Raw genomic sequence first — 12,972 nt, 5'->3', positions numbered from 1 at the left:
CACTCCCTCGTATTCGTGCCATATGTCGCCTTATCTCTTTACGTGGACTCGTGTTGGTTCGAGACTCGTTCGGGTGGACTCGCCGCGCCACGCCTCCGCGCCGCGCGGTACCTATGCTCTAATCATGTCCGCATGTCCGTCATGTTCAACGCATTCGTAGTTCCTGCATAACAGTACACTTGGAATGGAAATGGAACTGTCTGAACATGTTAATTTTGACAACTCGGATTGAATGATATAGTTCCATATGAGGACATAGTTCCAGGAACTATTTAGGTCCGGAACTACGCATGTCTAATCGGTACCTACCATAGACCTATACCTTCCTACTTCAGTGGTACCTACCTCTAAAGTTGTTGTGGTTTTTAAAATAAAAAATATATTATAACTTTTAGAAGTAATACAAAAACTTGTTAATATGAAATTTATGTAATCGTCACATTTATTAATGACACTATTAATCGGTGACTATGTGGCACGAGGCAAGAAAACAAGAGCGTATGATACGTGGAATGATCGTGGATTATCGTAGAAGAGCTGAGCGGCGTAAGGATTTCTACGAAAAAATCGTAAGACAATCTCCAAGAATGAATTGTTGAATCATATAATCACGCAATTATCATTTAAATTGTTGTCGTTGTAAGTCTTTTATATTGCAAAAACGGCACCTTCTATCCTTCAAGTTTTTTAAAACGAATAGGTTTTGTTTCACGCTAGGCGAGAACATGGTTAAGAAGCTAAAAGTGCCGCTTCCACGTTCATTGTTGAATAAAGTTAATGAACAATGAAATGTATGTCAAAATGCAATATAATTGCTTTGAAGAATAGGTTCTAAAAGCCGCAGAGCTGACAACCAATGCCATGCCTTAAATGGCACAACAAGTTTTGTTAGGTTTAAACATATTAAACTACTACATTACACACTATGTTTTAGAAAGCAGAGCCAACACAGTTTTTACAGCTACATGGAAGGCCATGTAAAATACATTTGGATCCTACAATTGCGGCTGCTGGAGAAGGTCCAGCTATAATGTTAGTATTGTACATATTTATATGAATAACATTATTTTTTTTTTTTTTATATAAGTATTTACTAACAATCACGCCACATTAACTGGTCCTGTGCTAAGTTCGTAAAGAACTTGTGTTACAAGTACCAGATAACGGAAATAAATATAATATTTTTATTATACACATACATATATTTAATATACACCCATAACCCTGGAAAGACATTTATATTTATCATACAAATATCTTCCCTTGGCGGGATTCGAACCCGCAAACCCCCTTGTGTAGTGACCATGTCACTTACCACTACACCAGACGGCCATTTAATTTGGTTTCTTGCTGGAAAATTTATTGTTATATAAATAACATAATATATAAATAACAAATATATAAAAATGCTTTGTAAGTTTGTAGAAAAATATTATTGTTAGGTCTTTTTTATTGTTGTTTCTTTAGTGTGGTGAAGTATGTGATATACTATAAAACATAAAAAAAGTAGTTCCTAAGATGTTACAGTGCTGACTTTCTCACTGTATAGAATAGAACATTAATCAATTTAATTTGTAATTTTGAGATTTTATTTGAAACAATTAACGTTTTTTAGGATGCCATGGCAAGGTGACCCGAGCAATATGATTGATAGATTTGATGTGAGAGCTCATTTAGACTGCATACCAGAAATTAAATATCCCTATGTGCCTCCAGAGGATTTAAGTTCAGAAGAAAGACAATGCAATTATGAGCGTTATAGGATTCTTGCACAAAATGTTTTTCTGGGAATAAGTGAGTTACATTGTGTATATATAAGTTACCACATTGTTGTACAGTTAGTTTATTATTATACCAAAACAATACAATTACAACAATACTCTAAATAAACACTGGTTGACTGATAGACAATGCATCAGGCATTAAACACTTAGTTGTACCCAAAGCATAAAGAAGAAAACTCTTTCAGAAACATTTTATCATGTTTCAGGAAGATATGGTAGTATTTGACTACCAGATTACTAAAACTATTTAACTTTTTCTAGCCGAAGAAAAATTCCTCCAACAACTAGAAATTGAAGAACAATTTGGAGTAACAATAGAAGAAAAAGAGTTTCAAAAGGAAAAATTAAATGAAAAGAAAGGAACTGGTGCAGCAATAGCTTACAATTATAATGATCCAGGCTCGCAACCTTCCACTTCAAATGGTAGATTCAGAATCTGTTATCTGTCAATAGATGCTTGCTGAATACTCAGGGGTAGTATGTTACAAGCTGTCTGATTCTTGGGTATTCTTAGTGCATTCAGTGTTACATTACAGGCCCGGAGGTCAAAAAAACTGAACAGAAGGATTCTGATGATGACTCTGATTTGGAAATGATCGATGTAGACCTAAGCATAGATGTCAATAAAATGGAACCTTCACAGGTAAGTTGCTGATAGTAAAATACATTACCATTATTTCTAATTGATCACACTAATAAATTGATGTAATAAATCTGTAAATAATACTATTGAAAACATATTTTTCTATAAATTTTTAAACATATCTTATTTCTATACAGACAATGTATCTCAATTATGTATAGGGAGCACTAATTTAATGATAGTAATATATTCACTAAATAAATCTAACAAATCTGAGTGTATGTGAGTTTAGGCGCATGAGCTGAATGCAGTTGGACCACAATTTGGCATGGCAGGCTGTGATCTGTTCTCATTTCTGACTGGTGATGCTGATGATGCTGAACACCAAAAACAAATGTTGAGAGAAGAAAAAGAAAAGGCTATGTACTCCGGAAGGAAAAGCCGAAGAGAAAGACGAGCGCATCGGTGAGTGGAGTGTATAAAAGACAATAATGTAAAAACAGACATTTAAGTATTTACTGTTAAAATCAGTCGTAAAATTACAGTGAATCGAAAACAATTGGTATAAATTCTCTAATGCAGCATTTCAATGTCTATTACTTCAGAGACAATTAGATTCAAAACCAATTGTAGTACCATTAAATAATGGCTTGGGAATTCCTCCATTTGTATAAAGCGGCACGATACGAGAACCCTCTAATCGTGGCCGCCGGTAACTACATAACCGACCCTGTGGACCAAATGGTAAACAGTCGACGTCGCCCAAAATACGTCATCTCGGATCCTCTCGATCCACTAACGGTCGTCAGGTTTGAGTCCCGTGAACTCACCTACCAGCTCGGTGACGCTGACATGGTCTCTCTGGACCATCAGCTTAGGAAAAGAATAGGGTATTCTTGAAATTCTGTTATCTGACGTGTTATGGTTGTATAATCATCACTAGGTATCAACAAAGTCCCCTACCACGCCGGTCAGTCTGAACACAATAAGCTGAAGTATTATAATGTATATCATATAATTAATATTTTAACAAAAGTATTAAGTGTACATCTAAATAAATAATCGTTAAAAAAAAACTAAAAAAATACGCTTTTATAGAAAATCCGAATAAAAAATAGAAATTAAATTTTAATAAATTTGAATTAAAAATAATGGAAGAAAAAATGATTTTATTGTAAAAAAAGCGTGGGATGCATGGTATCAGTAATTATAAATATTTTATGAACAGATATGAGTAGAAGGGTTATTTTGATAATACCCTGAAAAGCATCCCACGCTTTTTTCGTTAATCCGACGTTTTGAAGGGGGTTAAAATCATGTTCAAAGATTCCGTTACATACTAACATAAATACGTCTGAAGCTAATAAAATCGTATTAAAATGCATTCGAACAATGTCTATATTTCAAACTGGAACGCAAAATTGAAAACTGCAGAACAGTTGTATCTATATTTCAGAAGTCGTCGTGGCCTAGAGGATAAGACGTCCGGTGCATTCGTGTTGAGCGATGCACCGGTGTTCGAATCCCAGGCGGGTACCAATTTTTCTAATGAAATACGTACTCAACAAATGTTCTCGATTGACTTCCACGGTGAAGGAATAACATCGTGTAATAAAAATCAAACCCGCAAATTTTTGTTTTCGTAATTACTGGTGGTAGGACCTCTTGTGAGTCCGCGCGGGTAACTACCACCACCTTGCCTATTTCTGCCGTGAAGCAGTAATGCGTTTCGGTTTGAAGGGTGAAGCAGCCATTGTAACTTTACTTGAGACCTTAGAACTTATATCTCAAGGTGGGTGGCGCATTTACGTCATAGATGTCTATGGGCTCCAGTAACCTCTTAACACCAGGTGGGCTGTGAGCTCGTCCACCCACATATAAGCAATAAAAACAATCTTGAGCTTGTAAAAACAAAAACAAACCTCTACTGTATGTTGTAGTGATAAAAAGTTGGCGAGTCGCAAAATGAGTCCGCCGAGCTACGCGGCGCCGCGCACCGAGCCGCGCCGCTCCGTGAGTCGCTCCGTCAGCCGCAGCCCCTCGCCTGACGCACCAGAAAATATCGAGTTCATCACCTCCTTCGGCGGAGACGACGAAGAAACCAAACCGCGTGAGTTTATATCGCATACGTCCTTTTAAATATATCAATGTTAGTTTTGTAGGGATACTTAATGACGAAAGGAAAGATCTTCCACCCAGCGGGTGATATTTGCTCGGTAGACCGACGGTCCAAATGTTGTTTTTTTTTTCCTACCTAAGCTGATAGCCTTGAGAGGCCATATCAGCGTCGCCTTAACTAGTAGGTGAGCTCACGGCGCTCAAACCTGATGATGTTGCTAACACGAACCCTAGCAAGAGCCGTGCTTCGCAGAATTTACCAGCGGATCGGAAACGCGACTCACTGAGAAGATCCGGCGAGAAACTCAGTGGGCTGTGTATGAGGGTTAATTTATTCGTAGAGCCCTTCGTCGCAAGCGACGGGTTCGACGAGAACGATGACCGGCCAAATGTTGTTGTTCGGAACTTGTATATATGCAAGCTTATCTTGAAAATGTCGTAAGCGAGATTCAGGCATCTTACGTTGTATGATGGCTATCCGCCACAGTTTAATATTTAAAAAAGAACAGTGTTGTTTTAATCAAGCTAGAATAATGAATTTAATGAAAAATAATGATTAAGTTGGTTTATTTTCTCTCAAGCTTAGCTTTTAGCTACACTTTATTTGGATTTTTATACCCCATGTAGGCAGACGAATATACGGCCCACCTGATGGTGAGTGGTTACCGTCGCCCATGGACTTCAGCAATGCCAGGGGCAGAGCCAAGCTGCTGCCTAATTCATACTTATTTTCATGATTCTTAAATTTAGATTACACAGATAACCCTCCTATAACACGGTATTATTATACGGTACCACTCTAACACGAAAAGAAAAAATTCCCAAAACAACATGATAATGAGATTTTTGCTTAAAATTGTTCATACAATTTCATTATGCACTATGAACACACCAATTATAGCAATTTTTACTGCATATTTGTAATGTATAATAGGTAAAATACATACGGGTGAGATGTTTCATTCAGAAAAAATACTCTCTTTATTATACTGGCTTCTAGTCTCATATTATTATTTTAATACGGTTTCAGATAACACGGGACTGTAGGAACGTGTATCTACCGTGTTACAGGAGGTTTATCTGTAAACTTGTTGTTAGAAGTAGGTTTTTTTTTATTGCTTAGATGCATGGATGAGCTCACAGCCCACCTGGTGTTAAGTGGTTACTGGAGTCCATAGACATCTACAACGTAAATGCGCCACCCACCTTGAGATATAAGTTCTAAGATCTCAGTATAGTTACAACGGCTGCCCCACCCTTCAAACCGAAACGCATTACTGCTTCACGGAAGAAATAGGCAGGGCGGTGGTCCCTACCCGCGCGGACTCACAAGAGGTCTTACCACCAGTAATTACGCAAATTATAATTTTTGCGGATTTCATTTTTATTACACGATGTTATTCCTTCACCGTGGAAGTCAATCGTGAACATTTGTTGAGTACGTATTTCATTAGAAAAATCTGTACCCGCCTGGGATTCGAACATCGGTACATCGCTCAACACGAATGCACTGGACGTCTTATTCTTTTAGGCCACGACGACTTCAAAGTAGATTTCAAATTATGACGATCATGGTCAATTATTTTCAAATTACCCTCCTTTATTTTCAGCTCCAACACAGAAACAATTGTATTCAGAGAAGTTAAAACATAACTTAAAGCGAACAGAGCTGTATTCTGAAGTGGCTCGTAAAACATCAACCAGGTATTTATGTTTAAAATAAAACTGGCTTAATTAGAAATAATTTGAAAATATTACAAATTTTACAGAATTAGAAAAAAAAACATTTAACTAAATTAAAATTAACTCTTATGGTATGCCCTCAGTTTTTTTAATGTTTGTTGAAATATGGTGTCCCGTCGGAAAGACACATTTTACTATGTATTTTAATTGTATTCACGTTATGTTGGCTATGTGGCCTCTGGTGAATATTAGATCTTCCATAGACTTCTACGCCATCTTAAGTAATAGGAGAAACTTGTATAAATCCAATAAATAAACCTAAATTTAATAAATTAATCTAATAAGAAATCAGAGCTGTTATCATCATGTAAGCTCATTATCGTCGTCGTCTAAATCATAACATGTTTGTTTCTGTTTTTTCACTTAAATTGAGACCTCGATTTTTTTCCAACCTATTAGCCTCGAGGGACTATTCTAGGTTCACTGGATGATCGTGTCTCAATGTGCATACTTTGAATTCTCAGGGCACCGTTCATAACAACACGAATTAAATTGGGCAGAGAAATGTGGAACCGAAACAAAAAAAATAAAGTTTTATAGTTGTTGTTTAGATACAACTGAAACACATTCAGATGTATCTAAACAAAATTCCTAGTTTTGATATAATTTTTATTAATTGAAGCTTCTACTTTCATTTGACTGTTTCAAATAATTTACTTGTTTTAAATGTAAATTTACAGATTTTCAAATGAGCGGGAACGTTCACGGCCGATAGGACCTCAACTGCCCGACTATCGATCCAGGTCTCGGTCTAAATCGAGGGCTCGTTCAGAAAGTTCGAGAAGCTCTCGCTCCACGTCGCGCTCCCGCTCCCTGCGCCGCTCCCGCTCACGCTCTCGCTCCCCGCGCCGCTCCCGCTCACGCTCACGCTCCCTGCGCCGCTCCCGCTCACGCTCTCGCTCTCCGCGGCGGTCTCGCAGCCCCGCCTCCCGCAGGAGACGGTCTGGAAGCTCTGTCACGTATGTATCAGGTTTTTTAACTCCGAATTGAACCCGCCTTTATCTACATTCTCATACAGGCATGATCTGAAATAAAGGAATTTGAGGTATGTGTTATGTTATATCCATTAAATAAAGTGAAAATGAAAATGTAATTAATTGTATTAAGAAAGTAGGTGAGATCGTCACCTACAGCTATAGTCATATCTGGATAAAGATTTTGTTTTATTTTATGTATTTTATTTATAACAGTAGTGACAGAGAAGCCGCGAGCAAACCCGTACCTCGGTACTACGGACGTCGGAAGGAAGATAAGTCGTCCAGTGATCTGTCCATGGACTCTGACTCCAGCGATACCGATGATGACACTAACAAGTTAGTAAAAAATTATTTGTTTTTTTAGATTCACACGTAAACGTATATATATATATAATATATATAATAATAATATATATAATATATATAATAATAATATATATAATATATATAAATATAATATATATAATAACCTTTTGTTTACTGTATTCATTGTATGCATATTTTGACATCTCGTTAATAATTTGTGGGAACTATGTAAATGCTATAAATTTTCGTATTGCCTTGAATTTGACATTAATATTTATTTGTTACTTTTCAGGTCTTCAGTTGGAAATAAATCAAATACAAACCAGAATCAGTTACGATTGTCTGGATCCGGCTCCAAAGTCAGTAAGAATCATTTGTTTTTTATTTAAATATGCTTTAATTTAGCAATCTTGGAAATTTTACTCCTGGTCCATGACTATATTCTTTGCTTAATTCATTTTGTTTGTCCACAAAGATATTGAGAATTTGGAGTTATTTTGCATATATTTGAATCCAATTTATTTTACATATTTTTTAATACCAAGGAAGATTCTGTGTTCATAATAGTTTTGAAGGATTTTATATTATTTTAAATTTAGTGTTTTCTTGTGAATTTAATTCCCCAACAAGTTTCGAGTATGACAAGAGTCACAATTTTGCCAATTCAATTTGTTTTATAACTAACCACTCAAAGTACCTCTTGTGAGTCTGCACGGGTAGGTACCACCACCCCGCCTATTTCTGCCGTGAAGCAGTAATGCGTTTCGGTTTGAAGGGTGGGCAGCCGTTGTAACTATACTGAGACCTTAGAACTTGTATATCAAGGTGGGTGGCGCATTTACGTTGTAGATGTCTATGGGCTCCAGTGACCACTTAACACCAGGTGGGCTGTGAGCTCGTCCACCCATCTAAGCAATAAAAAAAAAACCTTTGGAAATGATAAAGTCTAATTATTGTCTTGTCAATTTATTCTTATATGTCAAGTGACATACAATTTAGGAGTGCAATCTTAATTATTTCATACTGATTGTGTAGAATCAGAATTTTAAACACAAAAACATAAAACTTCTATCTATCCATCCATACTTGTAACCTTTAATGAAATTAAAAAATTTGATCCAAAAATAATAAATTATATTTATTTTATTTTAAATGTCTTTTTTTTAAAGAATATACACATTCTTATTTTTTTCATCTCGTCGAATACACAGTACCTTTTAATGTATAAAATATCTATTTAACTTATAATACAATTAGTTTAATCAAATGTATTATTATATGTGTTTATTTCATACAAATCACTTTCGAAAAGTGTGGAAGATTTTAAAACCTAGTTAGTTTTCACTAAAACAGGACTGGATTGCTGTAAAAGAATAGGTTTTCTATATTTGCCATCTTATAGTCAATGGTCACTGATTATGGACATGAGCAATGGCAAAGGTTTATCATAGTCGTCGAAGCCTGCAGTTGAAGTCACTTTTTTATTAATATTTTGTAAGGAACAATGAAGTAGGAAAATAACAAGGAGGGGAGTTGATCCCAGAACAAATATAACACAATTTAATTACATTGAAGTTTAATATATCCAAATGATTTTTCAGGGAACGATGCGCGATACCATTACATTAAAAGAAAAATTGAAAAGGAAAATGCAGGTGCAATTATCAAGGCAACGTGAGTTTTATATATTCATAACATAACATTAATTTGTAATGTAAATTAATCATTATTTCTAATGTAAAATAATCAAGTAATTGATGAAAATATCAGGAACTTCGTTTAACATGAAATGTAATTTACAAAAAGCGTAATTACTTGTGTAGTACTGCAGGTACCGGATCAGAGATCAGTATTTGCGTTATAGATGTTTGGGGTATTCGTGAACTTATTCATGTTTTGTATGTATTTTTCTGCTAAATACCCACAACTGGAGATCTTGGGGTCACTGAATCTATAACGTTTATCTAACTTTAAGTTGACCATTCTAAAGTTAAGCTTTAATCCAAACTTAAATATACGCCGCTTATTTTTTATTTTATTTTTTTACCTATGCTGATATCCTTGAGAGGCTACTTCAGCTTCTGCTTGACGTGTAGGTGAGCTGACGGGGCTCAAACCGGGTGTGTTGCTAACACTGGCCCTAGCAAGAGCAGTGCTTCGCAGAATCTAAAATAACGAAATCCCAATGCTCTATAAAAACAATATTATAGACAACAATAAGTTTTGTTTCTATGACACTAGGTGTTTACATATCGACGCTTGAAAGGCAAACGTGACTAAGCGACAATGCGTGCACTTTACAGTAGACTAATTTAAAGTTGAAATACCTGAAAAAAAAAATTATTTTAACGAATCTAGCTGTAGGATTGAAATGATTTTAATAGACCTAGAAATATATATTTTTTGCGCATCGAATATGGTTATTGCCCATCATTTATGTACAAAGCAGTTATTGTCGCTTAACCACGTTTGCCTTTCAAGCGTCGATATACAAAAAGCTAACAATACTGTGTTAGTTTTATACTATGACTACTTTACTACATGTAAGCTGCACACATGTTTATTTTTTTATTGTCTGATTGCAGTCCGGGCAGACAAGAAGGCTGAGGCGGAACGCATCGAGCGGGAGAGTCGGCGGCAGGCGCGCCGAGATGAAGAGATGAGGGAGTTGGCCATCAAACTGAGGCGCAAGTCTGTTTCCAGTCCGGATTTATACGATAGTTTCTCGAATACGAACAGCCGATGCCAAAGTTTTTTTTTTTGCTTAGTTGGGTGGACGAACTCACTGGCCACCTAGTGTTAAGTGGTTACTGGAGCCCATAGACATCTACAGCGTAAATGCGCCACCCACCTTGAGATATAAGTTCTAAGGTCTCAAGTATAGTTAGATTAGCTTGAGATGATTTCCACGAAACAAGAGGCCGAACTGTCGATTGAGTCTCAAAAGTTATACAAATTTTCGAGAAATAAGTCAGTTAGTGGTATAACGGCCGTCTGGTGTAGTGGTAAGTGACATAGTCACTACACAAGGGGGTCGCGGGTTCGAATCCCGCCAAGGGAAGATATTTGTATGATAAATATAAATGTGTTTTCCAGGGTTATGGATGTATATTAAATATATGTATGTGTATAATAAATAATTTATATATATATATATATATATATAAAGTCAGTGGTACATATCGGCGAGAGCTTATACATGCCCAGTACAAATTTACAGTAATTACAACACAGATAGTATTCATAACGATAAATTTACACAGCAAGTTTCTCGCGAATACAAACGACGGAACTATTTACGATTATAATGAGTTACGGCCGACCTGATGATGAGTGGTTACCGTCGCTCACGGACAGCAGCAAACCGCTGCCTACTGGTAAAATTTTACTGTATTTATTTGATTATTTATTAAACGAATAGCTTATACAATTTACTATGTTTTGACAACGATATATGTTTAGACAACGTGAAATGCGACACCTGCAGAACAGACAGTCCAGCGAAGAGGGATCCGATAAAAGCCGAAGCGGTTCTTCTTCAAGGTGAACAGAACTATTAAAATTTTACTTAACTTTGATTGAATGCTAATATACGCTACATGATATATCCAATTGGTACACAATAAAATTTATTAATGTGTAACTGATAAATAAGGAACATAATAAATGAATATGCAATTTCGGAAAGGGCACATCTCTGAAAATGTAAAATGTTCAGGAAATGAAAAAGAAACTGATTATATTTTAAAGCAGTGTAAAATTTAAAATATTAACTTTCGAGATATATTTTAGTGTTAATTAGCAATTGAAAATTACTGGAATTATTGTAAAATGGGTGTAGGTTGGTAAGCCTCAAAACTACATGTATATGAAAAAACGTATTAGACAAAATATGCGACATGTGCCCTTTTCGAAATTGCATATTCAAATGTACTGTTGTATGTGGATAGAACGTCGCCCGACAGAGAGAAGGCTAAAGAAAAAAGTCGTTCAAAGAGTCGGTCTCCGGAAGCGAAGCGGATCGCTGTCTGGGAGCCTCACCGAGAGACCCAGCTCCGCACCAGATCAATACAGGACTGCGGAGAGACATCGTCTCAAGAACGAAGAAAATACCCAGAGCACTCCGACGCGAGCAACAATCAGAGCGAAAGACTTCAAAATTATCAACGGCACGACAAGCAAAGGGAACACTCTAGAAATTACGGCAGCCAGTATCAATACGATGACAGGACGAATTACGGATACGGCAGGAGACCTTTTAGCCATCGAGGTGTACAGAGACCAGTCTCTGGGCACGGCAGCGGGTACGGACCAATAGATGAACACGGCGATGGTCCATCGAAATGGCCCCGAACTGAACCCAACGAAAAAGAGGGTAGTTCCTCAAAAAGCAAAGTAAAACTTGTAGACTACTGACGTTTAAAATTTAAATGAAATTAGTATCTGAAGCATAATTTTTAGGTACCTAATAATTTTCACATATCTATTTTCTGTAGGTTGTCTAACTGTTCTAAAGTATTCGAATTATCTTGTTGTAATCGCGGTAAGAGTATCCCGGGAATTAATTGTATCAAAATAGCCTAAGTCTTCCGATTGAATAGCTATTGTTCGAACAATATAAAGTAGCGCCCAATATTAGATGTGATTTTAGATGTATGTCTGTCTACTTTTGAATTATTCAGTCAAGGCAATCTATCTGTTGAGCAATGATGATAATTATATCTACAATATCTAATGTAAATTTGGTTCAATTCAGTTCTTTTTTTTATTTAAGGTGAAATGTTTCAGTAGTTTATTTTTAAAAATAAAACTTATCCAAAATTAATTATTTTTCTGTTTGCTTATTTCCCCATGGCTTATTAATAGACAAGAGTTTCATAAATTAACTTTAATTTTTAATATTTAATTAATAATGAATAATTAATTGTATTTTAATTTTTCATTAATGATTGGATTTTAGCGTCACTAATGTTTTAGTATTGACAGGGATTCGACTAACTCCAGCCGTAAAAGTGGAAGATGACCCAAAACTTCAATAGTACATAAAATAGTATTTTTATTTCATTTCACAACTTTATTTACGTAAAGATTCTTTGAAACCATTTCATATCTAATTTTTCTTTATCAAATGAAATCAAAATCAAATCCAAAAATTTTTATTCAACATAAATGAAAGTACATACTTGTTGAACGTCAAAAGAACTACCGCCAATTCACAAGAACCCATCGCATTTCATTTATCATAGAAAAAATCTTGAAATCCATCTGGTTCTGATAGCGACTACGCCTCCTTTCCCAGTTTTCAAGAGAATTTCACTTCCCAAAACATCGTTTAGCTGAGTTTCGTTTTTGAATTGCAAAGTGGAGAAGTATCTCCTTGTAACGTGGTGTATGTAGGTCGAGCTCCTGAGCACTACTAAAAATTGCAGAAAGCACATTACACGATAATAGTCTATACATA

General features: G+C 35.9%; 1 protein-coding gene across 1 annotated transcript; it reads left to right on the top strand.

Annotated features, from left to right (window-relative positions):
• Positions 1 to 147: 147 nt before the first annotated feature.
• On the top strand, positions 148 to 12,336 carry LOC149500972 (uncharacterized). Its single transcript, XM_089734630.1, has 15 exons — positions 148 to 569; positions 935 to 1,032; positions 1,616 to 1,794; positions 2,046 to 2,207; positions 2,321 to 2,427; positions 2,660 to 2,832; positions 4,308 to 4,477; positions 6,096 to 6,189; positions 6,909 to 7,187; positions 7,419 to 7,541; positions 7,804 to 7,870; positions 9,113 to 9,185; positions 10,097 to 10,202; positions 10,974 to 11,054; positions 11,462 to 12,336. Exons 1-15 carry the CDS (start codon positions 471 to 473, stop codon positions 11,925 to 11,927), a joined length of 2,277 nt encoding a protein of 758 aa, XP_089590756.1. The 5' UTR covers positions 148 to 470; the 3' UTR covers positions 11,928 to 12,336.
• Positions 12,337 to 12,972: the final 636 nt, after the last annotated feature.

This window comes from Bombyx mandarina, chromosome 18, assembly GCF_030267445.1.
Source record: "Bombyx mandarina strain Sakado chromosome 18, ASM3026744v2".
NCBI lineage: Eukaryota > Metazoa > Arthropoda > Insecta > Lepidoptera > Bombycidae > Bombyx > Bombyx mandarina.
This window is presented reverse-complemented; position numbering and strand designations above follow the sequence as displayed.

Excerpts from the sequence above, each read along its gene's own strand:
- LOC149500972 (XM_089734630.1), top strand. The coding sequence starts at position 471 with ATGTGGCACGAGGCAAGAAAACAAGAGCGTATGATACGTGGAATGATC. Across the intron at positions 2,208-2,320 it reads GCAACCTTCCACTTCAAATG|GCCCGGAGGTCAAAAAAACT; the intron begins GTAGATTCAGAA and ends GTTACATTACAG. Across the intron at positions 10,203-10,973 it reads GCCATCAAACTGAGGCGCAA|ACAACGTGAAATGCGACACC; the intron begins GTCTGTTTCCAG and ends ATATATGTTTAG.